General features: G+C 41.8%; 2 protein-coding genes across 8 annotated transcripts in view; one reads left to right on the top strand and one right to left on the bottom strand.

Annotated features, from left to right (window-relative positions):
* The window catches only part of MTMR10 (myotubularin related protein 10), a 41,515-nt gene extending 37,050 nt beyond the window's left edge, over window positions 1-4,465 (top strand). Inside the window, exon 16 of the mRNA XM_055716189.1 lies at window positions 266-4,465. Coding sequence (XP_055572164.1) covers window positions 266-865 — 600 coding nt within the window. The 3' untranslated portion in view covers window positions 866-4,465. The remainder of the gene's footprint in view (window positions 1-265) is intronic.
* Window positions 2,771-26,148, bottom strand: FAN1 (FANCD2 and FANCI associated nuclease 1). 7 transcript variants are annotated; one of them, XR_008733164.1, is made up of 16 exons: window positions 25,865-26,146; window positions 24,124-25,537; window positions 20,685-20,825; window positions 19,478-19,673; window positions 16,893-17,126; window positions 16,254-16,385; window positions 15,017-15,125; window positions 14,161-14,280; window positions 11,679-11,843; window positions 10,519-10,687; window positions 9,738-9,841; window positions 6,993-7,187; window positions 6,483-6,611; window positions 5,477-5,637; window positions 5,066-5,249; window positions 2,771-4,932 (listed from the first exon to the last, which is right to left on the bottom strand). XR_008733164.1 is itself a non-coding variant. In XM_027806654.2 (14 exons), exons 2-14 carry the CDS (start codon window positions 25,409-25,411, stop codon window positions 5,500-5,502), a joined length of 3,120 nt encoding a protein of 1,039 aa, XP_027662455.2. In that variant the 5' UTR covers window positions 25,412-25,537; window positions 25,637-26,146; the 3' UTR covers window positions 5,387-5,499. The 7 variants fall into 7 exon arrangements, 4 of the variants coding, with proteins under 4 accessions (XP_027662455.2, XP_005431902.2, XP_055572162.1 ...); XR_003560419.2 differs by having other exon boundaries at window positions 2,771-4,821; XR_003560430.2 differs by having other exon boundaries at window positions 2,771-4,546.
* Between the last annotated feature and the right edge of the window lie 21 nt (window positions 26,149-26,169).

The raw sequence follows: 26,169 nt of genomic DNA, 5'->3' as shown, positions 1-26,169 counted from the left end.
TCCCCCCGGGGTTGTCATGTTTTCCAGTGAATACTGATTAATTTAACCATTCCTTGTTTTAGAAAGTCTAGAACACATATGTATTTCTGTAAAGGCCACAAGTGGCCACACTGCTTGCCCTGTGGGCCCTGCAGCAGTGACTCACAAGCTCAGCGCTGCTCGAAGGTCCCAGCATTTCCCTGGATAACGCACCCTGGCAGCGCAGGGAAATCTGCTGTGCCCATGAGCATCAAACCAGTGCATTACCAGTGTTTGTTTTCTGCAGAAAAACTACAGCTCCACACTGCGAGGTATGCCCCCAGCCTTAAAAAACGGAGTCATCAGTGAGCAAGAGTTCCTTCCGAGAAGAAACTCTCTGATACTAAAACTGAAACCGGACTTTTTACAGCAAACGGAGAGTCAGAGTAACAGCATGGAGCAGTACTTCAGGGACTGGTTTGCAAAGCCTGCTGATCTGCACGGCGTGATTCTACCCCGCGTCTCTGGAATGCAGATAAAACTGTGGAAACTGTGCTACTTCCGCTGGGTCCCCGAAGCCCAGATTAATCACGGTGGCTTCATCACGGCTTTCCATAAAGTTTCTTTGCTGGCAGATGAAGTAGACATGTTAAACAGGAATCTTCGGCAGTACAAGAGCAACTCTTCTCTGCAAGGCAGCTGCTCGGAACTGGATCAAAGCAGGATGTACTTCAGAGCAAACAGTTTAAATGACACCTCTGGGGTCCCAGACTTTCTCTCCTCCTCATTCCCATTTTCTCCTGTAGGAAACCTATGCAGACGGAGCATTCTGGGAACACCTTTAAGCAAATTTCTAAGTGGTGCCAAGATCTGGCTATCCACCGAGACACTTGCAAACGAAGACTAAGATGATGCGATGGTTTGAAGGTTTGGGGAAATTACAGCATATCATTTTGTCTTTCTAAGTTAACACTGCTAAATGCGGCATTGAAAGCTGTAATAATTTTTATATACAAACATTATGTAAGTTTTGCACAAATATTTAAAAGCAGAGCAAGTCATGCTTCAAATCGCACAATTTTGTCTTCAGTAGTTCTCATCTGCTAGGGCTTCTGGTCCCTAACACCTCTGTTTTTGTGGTTTGGCTCATTATATGCGATGGAGCATTTCAGTAGCGAATTGAAAGGCTTGGTGTGCTTGTTGGTGAGGGCTCTGCTTGAAATAATTCCTTTTTTCCCAGGTAGTGACTGAAGCGACTCCTGTGTCAAAACAGCTTGGCAGATCAGCGTGGTTAGGGGCAGTGGGCACAGGCTGACAGCCGAGACCTGGGGACAAACCGTTCTCTCAGACTGCCTCTTCAGGAAGAATACTGATTTGCATACTTACATACATAACATACTCATGTTCTGTGACTCGGTCACCCTACGTATGTGTTCACGCAGTGTGTATCCATGGGGAAGGGTCCTTCCCTTTTCTGTCTCTCCCCAAAATCTATTCATTCACAATTAGCCAGATTTGTGCTCTTTCTCATGAGCTTGACTTCACAGGCTATAGGAATCAACTTCAGGACAATGCACTGTTAACCTTAAAACATTTACTGTAGATACGGTGTTGTAGTGGCTTTAGAAGTGCCTTTAACTGGGAGGAAGCAGTAGCAAGATTACTCTAATGCAGCTGACACCCGCCCCCCCCCTTACGGCAGACTGGTAGGGTAAGGTCTTGTTCCAGCTCCTGCCTCCCCCTCTCCATTCCTGGAAATAACAGGGCCAGCTCCAGAGACAGCAGGTTTTTTTCTCCTCTTTAAGGAGAAGCTTGTTGGAGGTGCCTTCTTTTTACATACGTGCATGTCCATACAGGCAGTGCCCGAGGGAATGAAATCCAGCAGCTTCCCCTTGGCTCTAAAACCTCTTAAATCTCCCTCCCCTGGATGCTGTGCAAGAAGCCTCAGGTGTCACAGGGAGGAGAGCAAGGGAGCGGAGTCTATGCGGAGAGTGAAGGAACAGCAAGGTGTCATCCTCACGGGGGAAGGCTGGCTCTTCACAGCGAGGCTGTATTTTATATTTACCGATTTCTGTGTAAAACACCAATGCTATTGAACCGATCCAGGTGTTGACCCACAAGTTAAGGCACCAGAGGCTTTGTGCGATACTCCAAAAGCTGTTATCGGGGGACGGGGGGAAGCAGCCTTGCGATGGTAACACACAGGGTGGTGGAGTTGAAAGGCGGGGAGGGACAGGGGCTGGAGCTTGTCGGTTGTTTGTAAAGCCAAGCTGGCCTTCAGCACAGCCTAAAACCCACGAAAACGTGGGGTTCAGATGTCTTAAGAGTGCTTGTGTAATTTATTGTAGAGAAAACGCACCTGGAGTGGCCTTACAGGTGCGAGCTGTGTGCGCCCCCCCGGCTGGCAGGGCTGTGACCCACAAGGCTGCTGGGGCGCGGGGTGCTGCCCCCCCGGTGCTGGGCTGGGGGGTTCGTGGTGAGCTGATGGGAGGGGGGGTAGGCTTAACTGTTTTTAACTAACCAAACCCCCAAACCCCTGTTTTTTATGCAAAGAAGCTGAGTGTGTGTGTGTGTGTGTGTGCATACATGTGTGTCTGCGTGCAGACCCGCACACGCGTGTTGTGACGTGATGCCAGATCGGGTCTGGCCAACTGTTTGTGAGGAAAAAACGTGTGTTCACCTCAATTGCCTAATTATGCTGCAAGGTGGTCTGAGCATGTTAAATGGTCCACAAACTAGTTGTGTTTATTTACAAGCTTTGCTGGAGCAGTCATCTAACTTGTTCAATTCATTATTCAAATGTTTGTATTAGTTTGCTTTTGTGATTTTTTTTTTTTTTTTTTCCCCCATTAGCTTACTGCTTTCCTTGGCCTGATACTTGACATAAAAGACCTCAACCTGTGTGCTTAGTGTCTTTTGGTACCGATTTTTTATCTTTTCAAAATCAGTTAAAACTATGGTGTCTTTTTTTTTTTTTTTCCTTCTTTTTTCCTTAGAAATATAACTTTATTGGTTTAAAGGTACCAAAAACATGTAAATAAATTACTCCACACAAGCAGCTGGTGGAATAATAATAATAAAAAAAAAAGTTAATGTTTAGGCTAGTACCCTTTGGGGGGGGGGGGGGGGAAATGGGTACTATATTTAAACAGGACTGTCTTTTATAAGGAGATTTCAGACATTTTTACATTTCAGCTCTAAGATGTATACAGATGCTGCAGATGGTCTTTGTACTTTATATATATAGCATGGGAGGGGGTTAAAAATAATATGCCTTTATAATAAACAAAACCTGTCTAAATATCTATTTGCCAAACAGACTTAAAAAGAGATGTTGCGCAGTTGCGAGGGGGAGCTGGGCAGGCAGGGGCTGGGATGGTGACAGCCAGCACCTCCTGCGTGCAGGGCAGCGAGCCGGGCCCCCCCCCAGCCTGGCCTTCAGAGCAGGCTGGCCCGCCGCGCTGGGGCTGTGTACGGTGTTTCTTCCTCTTAAGTTCAACATCTTTTGACTTTGTAATTTACTTTTGAAAGACAGGTACTAAACGTTAATTCTCCACTCTGCCCAGTTGCCTTACCGGTGGTCAGCAGGGACTGCTCCAAACGTCTTTAATAACTTTCAAAAGCAATTTTGGGGTGTGAGTACCTATCTTTACCTTCTCTGTACAGAATGCTGACATACAGGTGTGTATATATATGTGTGCATGTGTATATATATATATATATGTACACATTTCTGCTCACCATTTAAAACGAGATACTGTTAATGCCATTTTGGTGTTGCAAGAGTGAAAAAAAACTACCATGAAACTTATCTTTTTTTGTCTGTTTCTAGAAAACGTGCACTATTTTGGCTGTTACTGGCTGTTAAATCATGATTTTTGTACTACACTGTAAACCATGCGGAGGGAAATAGGAAACGCTGGTTGATAGGGTTAAAGCGTTCCTCCAGTGTCGTTAATTACTGCGAGGCAGAGCTTACTGTAGACTTGGTGATCATGGCAGTACTTCATTCCCCACTTACTGCCACGGATCAAAGACGTTTCTTTCATTCCAGAAGTGCGTTGAGAAGTGTGTGTTGGTGTGTATACCCAGGCCTGCACATGTGTCTCACGTGCACCTGCCTGCAATACCACTTTGATATTAACTGCCTTGTATTTTTAATGAAAATGTAGCAAGTGGGGCAAAGGTTTTGGCTTACTCTCAGATGGAAAGACATTAAAACCAAAAAAAATTTCTAACGTGTATTTAAGCAAAGGATGAAATCTTAAATTTGCCTCTAAAGTAAGAGAGAGAAATCTGTACCTCAAATTGCTGTAGGCAGGTGGTTCCTAATGCTGTTGCTGTGATGGTTTAGAGTTTGCTATTTCAACTGAAACTAAAACCTTTGTGCCTGATAATGATTTATTGAGTAAAGTAGCAGTGCCAGGAAGATTATAAAATCCTGATGCTGAGTTGTGAATGTGAAGTAAATTAGACTAAATAAAAGTTCATACCTTTCCACAGCGAACTTCAGGTGCTTTTCTTTCACCTCCTCTTAACAAAAAACCCAGGGGGGTGGGGGTGGATTCCAAGAAAAGCAGGGACACTGCTGGATGTAGAAAGGTGATTGATATAAAAGATGTGCAAATGATCTTGATTCCTCCCTGCGTTCTGTTACAGCGCCTGCTGTTTGTACAGTCAGCAGAATTTCTGCTAATTTAGTATGAGAATGAAGAGTCCAGAGAACAGCTGTTGGTTGGGTGTTAAAATAGAGGCAAACCCACAGGATTCTGGTGTCTAACAGAGAACTCGTCTTTTGGTTCCATTTCAGTTGACTGCCTTGTTTCTGAATGACAAAACACATCCACGTCTGTGAGTGACACACTGCAAATGAGCACAGTGCCCCGGTCAGGTACTGCAAATACTTCCCTTTCATATGGCTAGCACAGATACTCACAACAGAAGGAGCTGTTAAATACATTATCCTTTCAAACACTGCAGCACATTTTTAAAAAAAAAACAGTTTTATGCCTTAATCTATGCTGTCATTGCCCAGCTGTGAAAAACTGGACTGGGTAATGTGAACCGCCATGGTCCGGACAGTTCTGGAGGGGGGTGGAACTTGTACCTTGCAGGGAAATGTGCACAACATCAGGAGCTCGGGCTGCACAGGCAACACAGAGATGATGAGGGCTTGATGTGCCACGGGTTTTATTGCAGAGGATGTTCTCAGCTGGTTCCAGCGTTGACTGCAGCTGTTTCTCTTTACTGGGCAAAACCCCTGGCTTTCCTTTCCTAGCATAAGTTACGAGCTGTGTACAGAAGAGAAAGGCTTTTTTCTTTTGAACACCCAGTGACATACAGTAAATCATACTGACAGTTTTCTCAAACTGGTTTTTAGAATGCTTCGTGCTAAAAATAACTACAGTAATGTTCCAAGAAACCAGAATTTTAGAAGAAACTACTTTTAATAAGCAACAGCCAGCAGTATGTGTGTGTTGTGCCAGTTCCTTTACAAACACCCAAGTCAGTTACCCACCCACATGGGCAAGACCTCTGCTGTCAGCTGAGACGTTTACTCTTGCCTCCGACGGCTTGCACGTGACAGACTTCTACTGCAGCACCCAGCTTCTTCAGTTCACTCAGCCAGATGATCTGCTTGTGGGACAGGCGATCGTTGGGACCTTTCACTTCCACCAGCTACAAAGAAATACCGGTGATTAGTCGTGTGCCTCTGGAGGATTTGAAAGATCATCAGCTCCCACAGACTTAATACAAATAATCCTTCATGGCTGTTATTTGCAACAAAAGTAATACAGATTTAGCACAACAGAAGGCCTGGTGGGTGCTAAATTATTAACCCATGTTCCAAAGTTTTAACTACAAGACAAATTTTTTATAGTAAATACCTCCCAAAACACAGAGGCACTGGTGAATGAAGGCACCACATACTCCCAAATAAATCATTTGCCACCTCACCTATTCCAGCTGATACTGACAGCAATTTAGTCACATGTTCTAGACATTTCTGCCATTCAGCTGTTTTATAAATACCTAAGAAGTTGCTGCAGCAACTGAGAGATGTCCCACAGACTTCTAGCACCTATTCCACTACCGTGCAAGACACAAATCGCGATTGTTTACCGCATTTTTGTAATGGAGACGTACATAGTTGTTGTAGTCTCATACAGTCAAGTTTTTGTGTAAGTGGTGACACCGGCACCCCTTGCTAACAACAGGCGGGATGCATCTGACTGATTGGTAACAGTTGCTTTACAGTAATTTTAATCAAAAACCTATTCTACAACAATACCTGACCACCTCTTGCTGTTTCTTATTATACCCATTAGAGGTACAGCAAAAATGGGGTGAAACAGCAGATAAAACAGTCACTCGCTACTTGCCATAGCTGCTGGGCAGATGAGCAGCACGTTTAACATCGGCACAACCGGAAAATACGGTTTGTATGGGCTCACAACTGGAAAGTTTTAAACCTGAGCGTAAGATCAGCCGAGCACTGAGTATGCCATCATCTCCCACTATACCTTGAAGTGATCAGTGTGAGTACGCCACACAACCAGGTCAGGAAGGCCCCCTCTGCAATGGCGTAGATCTTTGGAAAGTTGCCTAAAAACCCCGCTCAGAAACATTCCTCCAAGGCAAGAGACAAGGCTCTGTAAGAGAAGTTTAAGAGAAGTTTTGGTGGTTGGCGCTTTTTTTTTCATTTCCTGTACAGCCATTTCCTGACTCTCGCAAGAATATTCTATGGCCCGTCTCAGCTTTTTGATTAGTTATATAGAAGAAGAAACTTCAGTAGGTGTTGCCCATCTACTGCCATTTCCCCGTGGTGTTCCCAACTACTGCTGCAGGAAAAGTGGTATCAGCAAAGAGAACAGCACTCGGGGTGGGGAGAGCTGTGCTGAAGTCCCTGCTCAGCTCGTCCCTCCCACCACTCGCCCGTGGCTCAGATGGCCCAGAGCCTCGGTACACGTGTGAGCACGAGTCACCGGCCAGCCGTGCCAGCGTGACCGGCCCGCTCGGCACAACAGTCTTACCTGCACTTGCTGGAGGGAAATAAAACGCCCCCAGCTAACTAGTGCTGCTGCTCTTCCCTCCTGGGCGGTCCAGATGTCAGCCACCAGCTCCACCAGTGTCTCTGAGGAAGCTGTACGAAGCTGCTGGAGTCTGGCCTCAATGACATCCCGCCTGTTCTCGTAGAAGCTGTCGGTGTATAAATCCAGGGGGAACGTCTGCACAAAAAGGTGAACACAGCTCTGTGGAGCTGCCGGCAAAACGGCGATTCCAAGAACGACGACATCCTCCATCGTATTTCTCTTACCTCAACTATAAACACTCAACCACTGGGTCAATTTGACTTGAACGTGATCACCACATAAACCTTTATTAAATGGGGAAAGATTTGTATCTATTTATCACCCCATGCCAGTGCCACAAATGCTGGCCATTTCTTAGCCGGTGCTCTGTTGGTTTTTAACCCCTTGATAGCAGTTTCCTTTAACAGACAAGAAAGAGCTATCTGCTCCAGCTCTCCGAGCAGCAGCATTCTAGTTGGGATTTGGAATCATCCATATCAAGGCTGCTCAGCTACAGTGAGCAGCGTGAGGTGGGAAGAACGAAGCAGTGACAGAACTGGGAGTATCACTCAAGCCCCCTGAAAGCGGAGCGCCTTCTGCACGCTGAACACCTGAGTGTATAAAGTCACTGCAGCAAATACTTTCGAGCACAGCTGAAAAAGCTATCAAGTAGTAGCTGAGCGCCATTCTAGCTTTTCAAAATCAAGTGCTGAGTGCTTAGAGAAATAGCACATTTCAGCCCTACACAAACTGCTGCCACAGCTAATCCCACAAAAATACAGCCTAGGACTGACTGAGATTCAGGCGCAAGCTTTCAGCTCTTCCTTCTTCATGCTTATGCTCCCAATAGCTTTGTTCTGCATTAAAAAGTGAAATCTAGGTTTTAAAAAAAAATAATTTGCAAATGAGCTGTAAATACTGGGCTTGATAAACAAGTTTTTTGGTTTGGTTTTTTTTTTTTTTCTTAAGTAGGCATAATCATGTAAGCTTCTATAAAAGGAAATCCTTCAGAAAGGCAAGTTCTACATTAAATGTTAGTTTGCACTGACAAAGAATATCTGCTTTTAACACTTGCCATGCATACAATTACAGCATCTTAGAAGAACAGCAGACATTCTACGAGAAGAGTTATTTGCATGGATTCCATTTACCAGTATTTGTGTGGCCTTTGGAGCGACAGCAGTGCCCTGCCTGTCCTGCCTATGAGCCTGCAAGTGCCTTCATGTCCAGCCTCACAGTTCCAAAGCAAGGAGGAGAGCCACAGCTCAGTTCTTTCTGCAAACAGTATTCAACCCTGAATTTACTTGCTCAGGTGAATACAAGAATCAAGTAGAAAACGCCATTTCAAAGAACAGCCATTACTCCATAGCAAGTAAATCTTTTCACCATTGAGTAGCTCTCCCAGGATGTGACCAAGAAGATACTTATAATCAAGTGCTTGTGGCTTAACAAATGATTTCAAGACATGACAGTATACATGCTCATAATCTATGTCAACATAAAATAAAAATACAGGTTATACTTCAGATCAGTGGAACAGAGAGCGACTCATGTATTCATAGTTTTGAGTTTAGTCCCATTGGCCTGATAAAATAATTGCACTGATTGACGCTTTAGATTTTTTACCACCTTTGCTTACAGGACCATGTAAGGATGGCCTTGAAGGAATGTGTCCCTCTCTGCCAATTAAAAAGAGATATTTGTAGTGTCACTACTCAGAGAGACAGCCATCTCCAAACCATGAGCTGGTTTTTGACTCAGCCACAAGGATTTCTGCTTCGTACTGGTGAAGAAAAATAAACAAAAGGGGGGGCGGTCAGGGAGACAAGAATAACCTGCATGTTTCACCTCTAAAATAAGAAGAAACTTCTAAGATACGTCATACTGATATAGAACGGTAATTTCTTACAGTACAAATAAATGCAGTGGAAGAGGAGGACAGCACTGGCCGGTCTACCTCTTGGGCAGGGTTCCAATTAGAAGCAATGGGTTAAGGTGGAAGAAAGATGACAATTGAGTGGCCTTCTGTAGTTCTACAACATTTGAGGTGGCTTTTTATGGTTTTCTTAGCAAATGTCATTAAGTGATCAAGTTTTCTAATTGCAATTATTGAAACTGTTTCTAGCTGTAATGTGTAGGATGTAAAGCATTTAGCTAAAAGCCACAAGTTGACCTGGAATCATTAATGTAGGGTGTGGCAAGGAGCTGTTATTTGCTTCTTTGACAAAAAGGAAGGATGATACCAAGAGCATAAACATCTCGGGGTGGTGTGGGTGAGGGTGTTAACAAACCCAGTTTAAAAATGTGACTTCCCTTTAAAGGCCACTGAAAAGAAAACTTTTTTATTTTTTTAAAGGAATGCATCATCTTCAAAAGAGATGAACAGCGCTATGGTGTAGCAGTATTCTTCCCCCAAGTGTAATAGAAACTTGCCCAGGCAGTTCAGATATGGGACATAAGCATTTAGCCAGCTGAATCGCACCTTTTCGGACAGCCAATCCAGACTTACATAGCAATTAGCTCCCGAGGAGCTCTTCAGTAACAAGCCCAATATAACAAATAATAAAACCAAGCAAACATCAAGATCTGTCTGGAAAGTCCCTTGGAATAAAATGTTAATCTAAACCTGAATAAGATGCTTTACACTGTTACAGAGTCTACTGCAACGGGTAAAGAAATTCACTGAAGAAAGACTTTCAAAGCTACCTGATAGGCGTTTCTGAAGACGTCAGGTATGTCGTCCATGAAAATGATATCCCACATTAAAATGCCGTACAGCGTAATGAATGTTGAGCCTTCCCCATGAATACCTAAAGGGCAACATTTCATAAAAACGGAAACATTAATTTCTACAGCTATCTCATGTGAAGAGGTACTAAATCATCATGACCCAAAACATAAACACGTTATGTCCAGGTTTATACACAGCTGAAGCCAATATACACTGACATTACAGCGTTGGGTTCTAAATGCAGTTCATCCCTTCCACAACGTGCTAATGCTTTCTGCTTCCAGGCTGCTGCCCTTCACTTACGGCCCAAGGTCAAATTACTACACCCTGGCCCCACCAAGGTCTACTGTTCGAACTTTCACCATTTTTAATACACAAGGGTTTTTTTATTTTTACACTAGAAAAGCAATATATTAGTAACAAAATGTTTTTATATATATATATATATGCTTTGTATTATATATACGTGCGCATACACATATATATATGGAGCTATACATATATTATATATGTATATCTAGATGTGCTGCAAAAAGCAATCACTCAACACCAGCAGACCAATGGCCAGGCAGTGTATTAAAAATGTAATATGTTAATAACAAAATGTTTCTATATATACAAACATTTTCTATTACATTTACCGGTCTAATGAAATTAGCTAAAACTGGTCTATTAACCATACTGGTTAGTAAATTGGTTCTTTCTTCCACAGTTACTTTACTGTACAAAAAAAAAAAAAAAAAAAAAGTTTGTTACCCTGATCAAAACCATTCTGCCTGTAATGGGTTAACGCCAGCTCCTCAACTGAGCACATGACTGTGGATACACCAAAGTCTTCACCTCCTTCTTCATCACCAATATCCTCCATTAGAAACACAGATTTTCCCATTCCCGTCTGAGGACACAGCTTTCCTTTGATTGTAACCTGAACATATTAAAAGAACTAGTTAACTTTCCAGCATCACATTTAAAAAGCTTTAGCCTAGGTACCTGAACGGCTCCTAAAACACACATTCCTCCTCTTCAGTTTTCTTAAAATCAGAACTAGGCTTATTTCCAAAAATGAACGGTGTAGCATTTAGCTTGCCATTCCCTTGAAATTACTCTGTTTAGCTTTTATAAACTGGCAAATTTTTCAAGAAAAAAAAAAGTCTAGCAAAAATGCTGGGCAACTGGGAATGTAGTCTCTCTATTTGCTGGACCAGGAAGAACACAGATGACTGAGGAGACTGATTGGGGACTGAGAAAAGGGCTGTAGGGGGGTATGTGGTGACCAGGCTGAGAGAGAAAGTGAGAAAGTGAGCCTCTGCTCTGACTTTGCCCAGATACAATAATCTTCACAATAGCAGGGAAAAGAGGAGTTAAAAAAAATCCATTCCAATACGATGCAAGTGCATCACATTGCATATTTGCATAGCACATATTTACAGTGCATAAATCCCAAAGTTTACTAATAAAACCTTGCATTTTTTGAAGATTAATTTCACACTGATAACATGCTAAGGTTACTATACTACTTTTTCTTACACACGGAATGCTCAGGCTGAAGACACCAGGGGCGATGCACTGAATTCATCAGACTCTGCAGACTCCTTTCGGTCTGACAGTTGCTGGTAAATAGTGGAGTTTAGAGCTTATCAGATTTGTAACACGTTCGGTAAAGAAATGCGAATTAAATCAGCATACAGCTTACTAACTCAGCTAAGAAGCTGATCATTTATTAAGTAAGGAGGCATAGTTGTTTGCAGAGGCTTTTGTTTTAGAAACACATCTGCATTTATTTTCCTGCGGCCCAAATAAGTCAGAGGCTCATCGATAGCACATAACAACAGTCTCCCAGATTATTATTTCTTTTCAGAAGAAAAACAGACCTCATGAGTTGTTATTTCTCAGAAACCACCAGCAACTTTACTCACATGTGTCACATCCTCCACAGTTATGACAGGCAGATCATGGAACAGGCACCTGAACTGCTTGCAGCTTGGCGAGTCTCTGATTCGTAGGGCCCGCTGGTAGAGAGAGAGACGATGCCCAGTACGTACAAACGGGTCTGCCAGCCCACGTCTGATGCAGTCAATGGCCTAGCAAAGAGCAACGTAACAGGCACCGATTTACAAAGACCTAAACATATCTGTCTGTTCTTACTAAGCCCAAAAGACCAATGGATTTAAGGAGAACAAAAACGTGAATGTAAAAACCAGCCTATAAGACAGGGCCACCTTTCTTACTTGTACATACTTTAGTTCTAAACTGGCATGTAATATTTTGCACTGGTACGCTTCTGGATTCAAATTTGCACCAGTACAGTAAAAAGAAATTACTCTCCATTTGTATTGATCAATATGAGATTAAGGAAATGTAAATTCTACATAAGTGACCAGAAACAAGAGTTGGTTCTAAGCTAAATCAGTTCAATATTTTTAACCCAGTTTCTTAACAGCACGTAATACAGAAACAGGGAGCAGATCAGTTGCACAAGGATGTACATACAGAACAACTTCTAGATCAATGCACTACTGCAGTGAAGAACATCGAGGGTTAAACATGGACTCCAAAAATTAATTCAAATCATGCTTCTGACATACTCCCTGCAGCTTGAGGAAGGCACTTTGTCCTAATTTATAAATAAGGAACGGAGACAAAATCTTCCTTTGCACAACTTCTAATTCCAAATCTGGAAAAAGCTTGCTATGGGGGTATAAGATGCAGAAGAGACAACTGCAGATGCTTGACAGCCTATGGTATTCTTTCCTTTTAACAGGCTTAAAGAATTAAAAAGCAACATAAAATACAAACATTTTAATCCCAATTCTCAATAGACTTAGTAAGGCAAGAAGGAAGCAGCACCAAGGGGGGGGGTGGGGGAAGTAATTCTCTGCTTATTTTAAATAACTCTACAACTGCTACTGTTCTGGACTTAAAACATTTTTTTATCTCTATTTTTTAATGCCAAATTAGTCAGGTATCTTATGTGTGTTTAATTAGATAGATCCTCCTTCTCTTTTAGTTAGAAGTTGATCTGCAGTCTGCCCATACTTCACTGTGACCTGAACAGTCCTAGAGTTTCATTTTCAATCATTGACAATATTTATCCTTCGTATGTAACAGAGAGGGAAAACAGATGTAAACCAGCAGCTGATAGAACTACCACCTGCTGTTTCTGGCACAGAAAATTCATGGAACTGCAACGGAGCTCCAAAACGAGTTAGACAGTAGCTACCTTGTGGCTCTTGAAGAGCAAGTCTGTGGTGCTGGCTCACAAGGAATTCAAAGGCACAACCTGTCCTGCCGCTGACCGTTTCCTCTGATTTCTTCATATTCTGCTGCAGAACTGTTTCCAGAGGTTCCAGAAAGTTCTACAGAGAGTTAGAATAATCCTTGCCCACAATCCTTGCCATTCCCATATGGTTATTTTTCCTCTCAGTCGGCTACATGCCAGCTAATCACTTAGGAAACTCAAAGATCGCTCACCACACACACAGTGTTTCTAAAAGCCTGAGCCGTTAAGACTTGAGACTGGCAATTTTACCCACTGCACAAATAACGAGTTTTGCTTGTACCAGTAGGGTGTGTTTGTGGCCTACTGGAAGGGAAGAGAGCACAGGGCAAAGTTTCAGCACAAGCTAAGATTACCTCAAAACCTCTTCTGCCCTCCTCTGCCTTCCTAAGAGAATTAAACAGATGAGGATGAGCATAGCCTGTAATACATGCTATCTAAAACCACTCATGTTATTTTTTACCAGTCTAAGGATGGTCAGACACAGTTTCTCCTGCAGGACCATGGAAATAGTTTAAATTTGCTGTTAAAGACTCATAACCCTGCCAGAGCTGTATCTAGTAACAGATTGGAAACAGCAGTCTACTGCTTGACTCCTTACAGTAGAAACACACCAAAACTGGTCCAGATACAGAAGACAACCTTTTCCTCACTGGGAACAGTTAGCCAAGGACTTAATTCTCTTAATTTTTTGTTTGAAAACATTAAAAAACTCCTCCTGATCACGTCTGTTTCTTTTCATTTCCGATATGGCCTCATCATGACTCAGATTCAGAAGCAGAAGTGTTTACTGCAAGAAATTTCCTTGCTTATCACACATTAGGCAAATTTATAAGGCAGAACAGCAAGGAAGCTGATGCCTGATAACCCCCATACGCCATGCCAAATGGTGGTGCTCTATACAACAGAAAAAAGCAGCCCAACCAGGGATGAGGGTACACTCAGTATTCAATTTCTTAGGAGAAACTGGCTGCATGACCTTCAGATTCCTACCAATACCTGCAATTTTAGGAGAGCCTACAAAGCTGTTCTTCTCATATGAAATATTAAAAAAAAAAAATAATGTTTTCAGACAACAACTGCAGTGTTTCCAGCTTTACAGCATGCAGTTGTGAAGATACCTTCTTAGTGTTCTTCAAGTGCTGATGTAAATTCAGAGCTAGGCGGTCCCACCACCGGCCTCTGCTGTCACTACAATACACATCCTGAGACAGGAGAGCCTGCAGCTCCTGCACTGCTTCCTGTGAAAACAGGGTTGTATCTTTATTAATTGAGTCAGAAAAGCAAGTTGAAGTTTCATTATATAACGAGCTTGTCACTTTCCCTTCTACTTACTGGGTACTATAAATCTGTGTCTGCACAATTCAAACTCCATTTTTACTCCAGCACCCAATATATCCAGGTGCATGGGTGTATCTTAAAAACTCTAGAATAGAGAGACTTTTACGTAAACTTAAAGGTTAGCTGCCAAAAACACAGTATTTCTGTCCTTTCGGTATTTCTTACTGTATATGAACAAGACCTGAATATTACTTGCTGCCTTTTTTCAAAGGCAGTCTTTTTCAGAATAATCTCTTTGCTTTAACATGTAAACCAGAGGCCTTTGGAAACATCAGCTCCCAGGGTGAAGAGGTAGGGATTTCATAGAAGACTCTTCTTCCAAGATTGTCTTATTTAAAAACGATAACCAAATCTTAAAAGGCACAGATATCTTTCAATAATGAAACAACAATGTCTCAGCCACAGTCTTATGGTATATTACATACGATAAACCTCCAAAGCATAAGCAGAAAACAAAACGATGTAAAGCTTTCTAAAGCAGCAAGAAAAAAGGCTCTTTTTCCTTCAGAGTGACTTGTTAAGAGAACTGTAGCAAGTCCTGGCAAACATTATCACCATTTCCCAGCCACATCAGAAGTGTAAATTGATGTACAAGGGTACATGAAACACACACTCCTCTTCACCGCACCACTTTACCTTGTACATATGAAGTCTCTGCAAAATTTCAACACCTTGAGAAAGGATTCTTGTATAAACCCAGCCAACTGTGAAACGTCGCAGATACTCAGGTAAAACTCTGTGATAGCTGAAAGATAAGATCATCTCAAGAGCAGCTCAAGTTAACGATGGCAATTTAAATTCTTAAAATTCATTTACTAAGAATAATTATACCTAAAGCATTTACAAAAATTAAATGCATTATATATAAAAATTGAACTGCAATGAGTATCCTAGCTGCAAAGTCAAGAACCCAAAATTAAGAAAACAGTTTAGTTTAGATAGCAGGTGCAAGCTGTACTTGCACAACCTATTTCGGCTGCAATAGCAGTGAAATTATTAGTTAATAAGTTTTACATCAGATGCAAACCAATAATTGACTATATCACGTTTTGTTACTGCCAACTTGTTCTTTTAAGTCAGAAGGTAAACTTTAGAAATAGCTGAACAAACGGAAAAGGCTGTAACAGGCATTTCCTGCCATAACAGATGACTAACACCTTTTAGGTAGGCACCTCTATGTTTCAAGACAAAATCATTTAAAGTCTCATCAAAATCGAAACAGGTTTTTCTACCGTCTTCAGTGTGAAATGGAACAGACCTCCAAATGACCCTCTATGAGTATTATTTAATTCAGTTGCCATGAATATAATACCAAACATAAGGCTTTAATTTTTGGTATAACATTAAGCCAGAAAAAATAAACAATTGAAAGAAAACCTGACGAAGGACACTTCAAAACCAATACAAGTTATCTCAGTTCTCCCATCTTCAGTAATGTTTCCTGAACAACACCCACTTGGAAGTTTGAAGAGATGAATGATCCAGTATGCTTTCCCATAACATTTGCAACATCCTTTTGTTCACAGCAAATTTTAAATTCTGTTTATTGCCATTTGTCTAAAAGCTATAAAAAACCAAAGTGTGACAAGAGAAAAATAAGGCTCTTGTTCTCCTGTATTGGCACATAGAACAGAGATGTTTTAGTGCTTTATCCATGCCTACCAATTCATTCCCAAGGTTTTATAAAAAGGCCTTTTCACACAATCACTTAAAAGCTAAAAAAAAACAACCAAAGAGTTCAAAGCACTAAAGCTTCTAAATTTATCAGGCTTAAATAATATCACTAGTCAACAAGCCTCTCTCAAAAGAAAAAGTACCAAAAGTAAGATAATACACTTCACAGATTCATATGGGCTAGTTTCCAGTTTACTACCTCAAAGATGGGTGATTTTTCAGTCCATTCCAGGTTTCTTTAGCATACATATATAGATTATTAGCTTCTTCCCAGTTCCCATTTACCATTGCAGTGGCTACATCATTTGACAGATGAGCAGCAGTTGCATACCTAAGGGAAAAAAACCACAGTTACGGTATTAGGCTCAAAAAGCATTTATAGTTAAAAGAAATCAATTCCTCCATAAGATACCTTTTAAAAACTCCTCTCCAGTCTCCAAAGACACTGAATCATGGCACTAACTTTATTCTTGATCGTGTAGGATCAGCAGAGTTTATAGTAGCAGTGTACATTATGTTTAAAATCACTTATAAACCAGAGAAAGTATTTTTTATTTTGTTCAGAGTCCATTCTGATAACCATCACAGCAAATAAAGAAACAACTTTCACCAGCAGATGATCATGAAGCAAATAAATATGCTATTTCGGTTCAAAATGCAAGCCACTGTGAATTACAAATCCTACCTGGATACAAAAATGCATTTAAAATCATTGCAGAAGTGCTCTTCTACCTATTTACATCTGGAGTTCTACACAATGAATGCTTATTTGCCTACACAAGTGCTGCAGTTAAGCTTTTCTAGAAATAGATTTCCAAACTGCCAAAGCTCCCCCTACCTGATAAGATCTTCTCTGTCCTGGAAGACCTGTGTTTTCCTATTTACAGTGTAACTGGGGAATACCATACGCCCCATGTTTACCATAAGGACTGTGGAGAGCTGGCCTTGACCAGCACTACCAGCTTCTTCATCCTCCACTGACTCAGGCAGTGAAAATAGCAGCAGAATTCGGGAAAAGACAGCCCGAGGGCCTTTACAGACCCTGACAGATTTTCCAGCCAGGTCCTTCACCCTGGAAGGACAAATAAAATTATTGTAAGAAATGGGTTTTACCATCACTTACACAAATTCAAATATACTGAATAAAGTATGAGAATAATTTTGGTTTCAAGACAATTAATTGGTAAACTTCTTTTTCCTTGCAAGAAGCAGCTTGAGAAACTATATAGCGCATGTAATCTCCAGTGAAAAGCCAAAGAAATGCATTAACTAATAAAAAGTTTAAGGGCCGAACTTCAAGCAGAACAGCATTGGAACTAACTGCCCCTTGGGTGCAGCCACTTTGCTGCAATGCCAGGCAGTACCAACAAGATGCAGTTTGCTGCCAGGGCGATGTCTACAGCCCACAGTCTGAGACCCCTTGTTTTAGGGTATCTCCATCAGCACACCTTCATCCAGCCTCTTCCTACAAGATTTTCTGTTAATGGTCCACAAAACAACACAGATTTAAACCAGGATTTTCTCTGATCTCATGGGGTAACTAGTACTTCAACTGTCAACTACAGCAAAAAGCATTAGGTTCCCAAAGTTGATCTGGCCGAGAAAGTAACTATCAGCTTCTTTTCTTGGAGTAGGGAGTAAGCCAGTGCCAAGGCCTTTTTTAGAATGTAATTAATTTTCCCAGGTTCCCTTCCATTTCCTGAAGACACTTTTTTCTATCCTTCCTACAGTTTAAGCCAATATTCTGAAAACAATTTTGTTTCTGCTAGAGGTATTTATACAAATTATGCATCATGCATCATCATGCCACTCAAATATCTAGTATCAAAGAGAAAAAATGAAATCTCAAGTGATACAAAGTATTTTCGTACTGAAGTTTTCTACACCTGGATTAGAATGAGGAAAAAACAACCAGAACTCCTTAAATTAAAACGCCCTTACTTATCACAAAGTCCCAACATCCTCTAACACAAGACAATCACGGCTGTGGCTGTGATCACTTCATCTGTTTCCCTGCAGACCAAATGAAGTGCAATGCTACTGGCGACAATGACACCAGTGTGAAATACTATTTTTAACAGAATGAGAACCACTAGAGCTCCTGTTGTATTTTGAAGACAACAAAGACCCAATAAAACTACTTTAAAGAAGCTAAGCATACTATGTAAACCTCCCAGCTGCGAAGCTCTGCAAGCCCAGCACCAACCTAGCATTAGGTCTCTCTCTTGGTGTAAGAAAATAAGATCTTACTGGTTCATGTAATAAGAATAATTCTTCACAGAGGGATGATTTTAAAGTTCTTCCAATATTAGACCCCTGTTAACACAAGGAATTTTGTGGAGAATCACGTGATAGGTTTTGGGGTGAGTATTTGTCCAATAAACTATGCTAAACTTGACAAAGCTTCATATCTCTCTCATTTGAGAAAGAATACCACAGGAAAGACAAATTGTGTTATTGAAGCAAATGCAGTACATACTGATACCTGTCAGCTTTCTACCCAACCTGCATTTTGGACAGAAAGTATTCTGCAGTTACTGAGTTCAGACCCTAACTCTCTAGCCTATCAGACAAACTCGCTGCTAGACAAGCAACCTTTCTTTATGTGCATTATTATTCAAACAGTTACTTTTTGGTATTAGTTACTAAGAGAGAAAACTGCCTAAGAAAGCTTATGAACTCCAGAACTGACCTGTGCCCTAGCACCAGTAACCTCACTATTATGTTGGTTCATACTCCTAGACTTTTTGTGGATGTTTTAGTTACAGATCCAGCTCTAAACACCAAGAATGGCAATGTTGTGCCCACTGCTGTTAGGGCAGAATGACGCCTTAAACCTGAACCTGGACCCCAGAAGACCTGGAAGTCAAGGGCATCTGATATACACAGCTGTGATAGCCAGAGAGAAAAAATTCACAGGAAAGAACAAACACTCTGTCAGGCAAATAATCTTTTCCCTTTTAAAATATTGCCGGAAAGGAGGGTCTAGCTGAAGCATAAAGTCAATCACCAAAAAAAAAAAAAAAAAAAAAAAAAAAAGAGTATCATTCCCATCTAATTCTACTAAAAGAGCACACCCAGCAAATGAACATCAGTTAGTTGCTTTAATAGGCAGTGACTTTCCCTGTGTCTTCCTAGATGTTTTTATGCACTGGTTTTGCTTTAAATAATTCAGAAATGTTTCTCTGTGTAACTGAGTAACTTTGGAGACAGATAATCATGCCCACAGCTGAAAAGCATGACACAGTTTAAAAGTCTAATAGTTACCATTCTGTTTGACCCACCATGAATCAAAATTTAATGCTGCCCTTTTTTTATCCACAAATTTACTAAATGCTTTCCTCTCTTCAAAAGGCATCTAGATTGGGTCCTCTGAAGCATAATTTCCATTTGCCTGCACAATTTAACTATAAACAGAGTTACCTTGTTAAAATCACTGTCCCAATACCAGCCTGATTCCTGCTGAAGACTGAACGTTGTTTTGCCAACCTCAGAAAATCATCCACAAGCTGCTGCTTCTGACCATTTGGGTTTGGCAAGTGAAAGATCTTTGCTAATGTTTTTAGCTCAGGGGCTGAAAGCAAATCCAACCCTTCACACAGGTCTTCCAGTTCAGATTCTAGAAATAAAATGATCCACATATATTCATTATGTGCTATACCTATACAATCAAGCAACAACTCAAAGTATAGTACATCCCTATAACCTAGCACTAATCTAATGATTCACACATGTTATTACCAGGGCTAACTGGCTCAGCTTGGAATTCATTTCCTTCACAGGCCCGGTTTGAAGGAATGGAATTATCAGAAAAAAAAAATCCCTTTGCAACTGCAAAACAAAAGCAAATATAAAGAAATTCCACCAAGTTACAAAAAAAAAAAAATAAAATAATGTTGTTCAGCAAAACTCGTCTTCCTGGTGATTAAAACTTTGCCCAATGCCAAAAAAAAGTGCTGCCAGGGAGCAGCAATAGCTGAGCTGCCTGACAAGCGGGAATGAGCCAGGAGTCAAGGGTGCCCACAGCACTGGCAGTGTCCTCAACAGCTATGGTGCAGTCCCACCATAAATGAACAGAACGGGCAGAGCAAAAGTCCTGATAACAGATTCCACTGGCACCCCCAGAAATGACACGATGAAGAATCAGGCCCAGGACCGACCCGAGAGACACGCCGGACGTAAGAGTAGAGACAAGACTACAATTAATGTCTGAGACGGCCACAGACAAGACTGGAAACAAACACCTGCAGCACCAGTGGAAAGGCCAGCTAGCCGGGGACGGACAAGGCCAGGGACATGGTGCGTGCAGGGCAGCGCTGCAGGATATTAAGCAGAGCTCCTGGACCAAACTGCACAGCTCAGGGTCCGAGATGGGGCTGGTGAGGGCAAGTAAGGCTTATTGTTGCACCTATAGCTCTGACACTTATTTAGCTCTCCCTATTACCCAATTTGCACTAACTGCTTTTATTATTAATGTAACACAACACAACTCATCCACCCAAAATGTTCATTTTGCTCCTCTAACTCTCTTCTCAAGGCACAGACAAGCATGTAGTGCGTTAAACTCTACTATGCCACAGCTGCAGGTTTTAATTGAAATATTTTTCACATTTATTAATGCTGACCATACCTGTTTGCAGAAACCTGGCTTCAGCCAGTTCTTCAATTATTGGTGACAAATCCGTACTTATCTCTCCATACTCTATTTTGTTCACCTTTAACCAGTTCAGCTTGCGTTGAAAAAGTCTCACATACAACTTCTGCCCACCAACTGCAAATTTTATTTAAAGCAGGGAAGGATAAAAAGAAAATTAAATTCTAAAACAGAGTACTATGCATAATCACTACCTTACCCAGAAAAAAATTACTGTGATGCAGGTATCTTCTAAAATACATTTTAAATTTGCCCATGTTCTATGAGTGGACTTGGTAAAATACCAGAACGTAACTTTCTAAGTAATTAATGCTCATTAGAATTAGAAGTTTTGTAGGTAGAAAATTATTACAATGTATTTTGTAGGTAATGAACATTTCTAAAATGCATTTTGGACATGCTTACCCTGTAAGAAATAATCTGTTTTCTAGGAAAAGACAACTTCAGTTTTCAAACTCCTTATACTGTGATGTTAAATAGATCTTTTTGCTTTCTTTAACACTCATTTAATAACCAACTATTTGACATCGGGGAACAAAAGAAGCTGTAGTCTGACAAAATAATTTCATAATCACAGAATACTTCTACCTGTAATAGTCTTCAAATTCTTATTTTTCCAAAGATAAGCTTAATTTTACTAATTTATCTACTGAAAACAAGGGGGGAAAAACCTCCTACAGATCTGATTTTTATCAGGGAAGTGCTCTCTTACAGTACCTTTAAAAAATACTTTCAAAATACTAACAACGCTGAAACACAACAAAATAGCTTATTAAATCTTAGCTGAAAATAGTCTAGCTATTGTCACTACATTCAGCACTCTTTCAAATACTTAATTAACTTCTCATTAACTTCTAATTTTTTTTATTCCTGCCCGCTACTGCTTAACAGAAACTGATCTTTAATAAAACCAGACGCTGCAACACGACCCTACGGCCTGGAGTGCGCCCCTATGCTATGCAAGCCCACCCCAGCCCACCCAGGACTCGTGGCTTGTGCTCAGGGTCAGCTCTGCTGCGGCGCAGCCGTCCAAGCCGAGCTCAGGCTGCTGGAAGAGCTGCTCAAAGCTCCGTCAGGGCCACCCCGACTGCCCAGGAGCTGTACCTCAGCCCAGTGCGGAGCCCCCCAGTCCTGCCCCAGCTCAGCTGCAGCATGCCAGCACCCAGCCAGGCACCTCGCTGCCTCGGCTTCACCTCGCACCTGCCTCGGCACTGCGGGCTTGGGCGAAGGGCTGCCACCAGCGGCACACGGCTGGCTGCAGTGCTGGCAATGCGTCCGCTCTGCTTCTCCTCTTGGGCCAGCGTGGGTTTGTGCCCCTTGCAGGTGGGGAGACAAGGTGGCCCCTGCCCGCCCTGCTGTCCCCTTCAGCTCCTGGCTCATCTTCCCGTGCAGAGTAGTCGGCTTTTGCAGCTCCCTGACAAATACAGTCATATGTTATGATCTTATCTTACTTACAATATTCTCATAACTTAAATTACTATTATTTAACTTTTAAAATGTTTGATGTTACTGCATACTTGTAATTATTACAATACAACCTGCAAGATCTTAACTGCTACCACCGCAGAAATACCTGTCTAGAGCCCTACTGCCACCTCTGGAGTTTCTTCACCTTTTTAGCAACCATTTCTATAGCTGGTTTGAGTAAACTGAGTTTTCTACTAGGGCAAATTAAGAATGTTCATCCAGTCCTTTCAAGCTGCTAAACTTTGGAAGATCTCAGGTGAAAAAAGACATTTCTGAGATTGTTCCACCACAGTTGGAGTACTTTCTAGAGAAACAGATACGCACCGCCTTGACTTTTATTTTATGGAACAGAAACTACATATCCAGGTGGCATTTCTTTCTAAAAACCTCAGGCCAGCACTTCTCCATGTTTGTCGCTCAGGATCCTGTGTTAACAACCTTGTGATGTCATATATACTAACCCAACCTCATTCTGTTATCCTCCATGCCTACTGAAAGCCTCCTATTGGCCTTGGAAAACTTTACATTATTGCTAATCTCAAGTCATGACCCCAATACTCTCTTTTATGATGTCCTGTGGTGTCAATCCACAGTATCATTTGGAACTTCACAGAAACAGAAATTAAGGGACTAAGTGCTCTAAATGGCTAGAACAGCTTTCCTCCACTTTGCAACGGGGAAACAGTCTAAAGGCTGTTGTACACTAGTGAAGAAAAAATTAATCTACAGTGAGGAAAGACCAAAATACACAACAGGTTCATATAGGGACATACAATTCTTCAATGTGACAAACTTTACAGCCTGCTAATTAAGGCAAACTCAATGAACACAAAATATTAGTAAGTGCAGCCTGCTTCTGATTGCTTTTTTTTATTATTTTTACCAGCAGGTGTGTATGCAGCTGTCACTTTTGTATGTTCAGCTCAGATGCATGAGCATAGCTCACAGGCGCATGTATCTAAACCCACCTTGTCAGGCAGCTGTGTAACAGCACGGTAGCTTAGAACAATATAAATGGTTATGCCCGCAGTACTCTGAGATACAACTTCTAGTGGAAGTTGTTAGAAGCTTATTTCTATTCTTATGCTCCTAGTGTGCTGCTCAAGTGCTGGTAAAACTACTCTCCATTACAGTTTAAGACAAATATAAACACATGTAAAAATCTGGAGGGTCAATTTTAACTTGCATCACTTCTGCCATGCTTTTACTGTAAAACTCGTATAGGATCCAGACAACATGTCTGCTTTGAATCTTGTCTAAATATGGAGGGCTTACATCTCTGACATTCTGGCTCCTGAAATTAATGAGAGTTAAAAGTACTAGCAACCTACAAGAAAATGACTGTTAATTAGTAACTATCATTCTAAACATTGGATAATAATCATAGGGATAACCATGGATTCACATGAAGCATGGAAGTCATCTGTAAATGTACTGAACCAAAGCTCACAAATGCCACTTGAGAACTATTTTTTTTTCAAGGTCTGTGTATTCACCACAGGCCTCTTCATAATGCCACTATGTAGAATTCCCATACCTATTAATCATCAAAAGCTTTGTGTTAACTGATACTCTTATTCTGCACTATTAGTTTCCTTCCTTGGAAACACGTTTAATGCAGCAGCAAGTTGACTTAAGAGTCTAAACCCCAGTATTAACAGTGAATTAAAAAAAAAAGTATAAAAAGCCACCCACCAGAAATATACATAACCCTTCTCTCCTTATTTCTTACAAGTCTCCAATATTTACCATTACCTCGCATTAAAGCAACATTAGGAAAGTTTCCCTATAAGAAGCCACTAGGGACACATCTCCTGAGAAGGAGATTCTTCCCTTAAGGAATTTATCAAGTTAAACTGCCCATTGGTATAGCACTCTTCAACAAAAGTATGTAACAGTTCTCTCTACAGGAGGTAATGTGAAAATACATTTTTTTAAAAAAAGATACCTGATAATTTGCAGAACTTGGTTATAATGTTCATATCTTGCTCGTTGAAAAGTCTGACATCATCTTCGTTCTCCAAGACTGCTCGTAGAACCACTAAAAAATTCTGGAGGTAATATGGATGACCAGGAGAGCTGGGCACAGAGCAAACATTATTTATTTTGTCTAAAATGTCCCCAATGGAATTTTGAAATTCTTTTTGTACAGTTTCTGACAAAGTATGATTTATTTCATCCTCAGTGTCTTCATGAACTTCCACAGGAAGCACCTGCACATCACCCTTGCCAAAGCGATTTTGTGTACCGCAGCTCGCTTGTGCCTTGGAATAGAGACTAACCTGAGCGTGAGGCTGAGTCCTGACTTCCAAACTACTGGTCATCTCTGCTGAAGTAGAAATAGCTAGATCAGTTTCAAATTTATCGGGACCTTCAGATCCATGTTCTGTTTCAGTGCTCCTTGTACCAACTGGTAACCTTTTGCCCTTAACGTTATCAGCCGGTAAGGATACCTGAACACTATCCGCAAGGTCTTCTCCACCACATTTGTTTACTATTTCTTGAAATTCAGGCTCCTCCTTTGAAAAATTTTGTTCTTGGCACTCTCCCCGAGCAAGCTGATTTTCTTTCTGAGAACTATGTCCAGCATAGATCTCATCATCTTCATTCTGTGCTGCAGCACGTTTGCACATATAATTCACAGCTGGAGGTGAAGAATCGATCTCTCTATAGACAACCTGTTTTCCTCCCTGGATACGTCTTCTGGACAGTTTAGATGACAAGCTTCCCAAAGAGATTATTTTAACTGTTTGAGCCTGTGGTTCACTGTCAACACTACAAACTGAAGTATTATTGTTAAAATAAGGACTAATTTGTTGTGCTGCACTCCCTTCTGCTTTCAATGAACTGCTTTTGGAAGGGCTTGTTTCTTGATTCAAGAACTCTTTTGAAAAATGTATGCTGGAATTACTGTTTAAATTTTCAGCTGGGGAACTCTTACCCCTAGAGGGGTTCAGTGCTGATTCAATGACACCAGCCTCACCATGGTTTCTCTGACATGTTCCATCCATGTGCTCATTTATTTTGTATCTGGGCACCATTTGCCCGCACATGGGACAGATAATTTTGGCAGGGGGAACATTGTTAAAAAAGGAAGTAATAGAGGAGGACGCTGAAGGTATAGATGGTGTTCCTTTACCTTCCACTTTTTTTGCTGATCCTTTTTTTTTCTTATTTGTACTGAGTGACAAGCTTATGCGGGGTCTTTTAATTTCTGAAGACCTAGCTTCCGCCATGACAGAACTTCAGAGCATTTACATGGCACAGGCAACTTCATTCAGGCTGTATTATTTCCTTATTCTGGAGTACTTGAAAAAACTTTCCCTGGCTTTGCATTTTCCATCTGCAATCCTCCGACATGCCTTGAAGAAACAAAAAAACCCAGAGTGAATGAAATTTGATATTCTAAGGTGCCAAATGCAGTCAAGAGAAACAGTGAAGACAACAAAAAAAAAAACAACCTATAGTGGGCAAGTCAAGGAATCCTGGGCGGCTACGGCGCAGACCCCCTTCCCTCACAGCAGGCCGCAGCGGGCACAGGCCCTGCCATGCGGGGCGGCAGCGGCCTTCGCGGGAGCGCTTTAAAATCCGGAGCTACTATACGCTTTAACTACTTAAATGCCATGGTCACTTGCTGATGTAAGTGAAAATTTGCGCTACAATTCCATTGCTGCAATTCCGGCCTTTACCTCGTTCGCCACCGGCAGGCAGCACCGCTCGTGGTGCCGCCTCCCGGCCTCTGGCCGCGCCGCTCGGAGCGGGCCCCGCGCAGGCCGCCGGCGCCTCAGCTTCGAGCAGCCGCTCCTGCCGCCGCCCGGTGCCGCCCCCTCCCCGCGCCCACGCACCAGCGCCGCACCCGAGCGCCTCTCCGCCGCGGGCGGCCCGGGGCAGCGGCGGGGGAGCGGGGGCCACCGCGCCGGGAGGCGGGCGATAGGGCCCTACGGCTGCCTGCCGCTCGGCCTCCCCGCCCCCAGGCCAGAGCAGCGCAGCGCCG

This window comes from Falco cherrug, chromosome 7, assembly GCF_023634085.1.
Source record: "Falco cherrug isolate bFalChe1 chromosome 7, bFalChe1.pri, whole genome shotgun sequence".
In the NCBI taxonomy this organism is placed as follows: domain Eukaryota; kingdom Metazoa; phylum Chordata; class Aves; order Falconiformes; family Falconidae; genus Falco; species Falco cherrug.
Note: the sequence above shows the minus strand (reverse complement) of the source record. Positions and strands in the feature narration are given on the sequence as shown.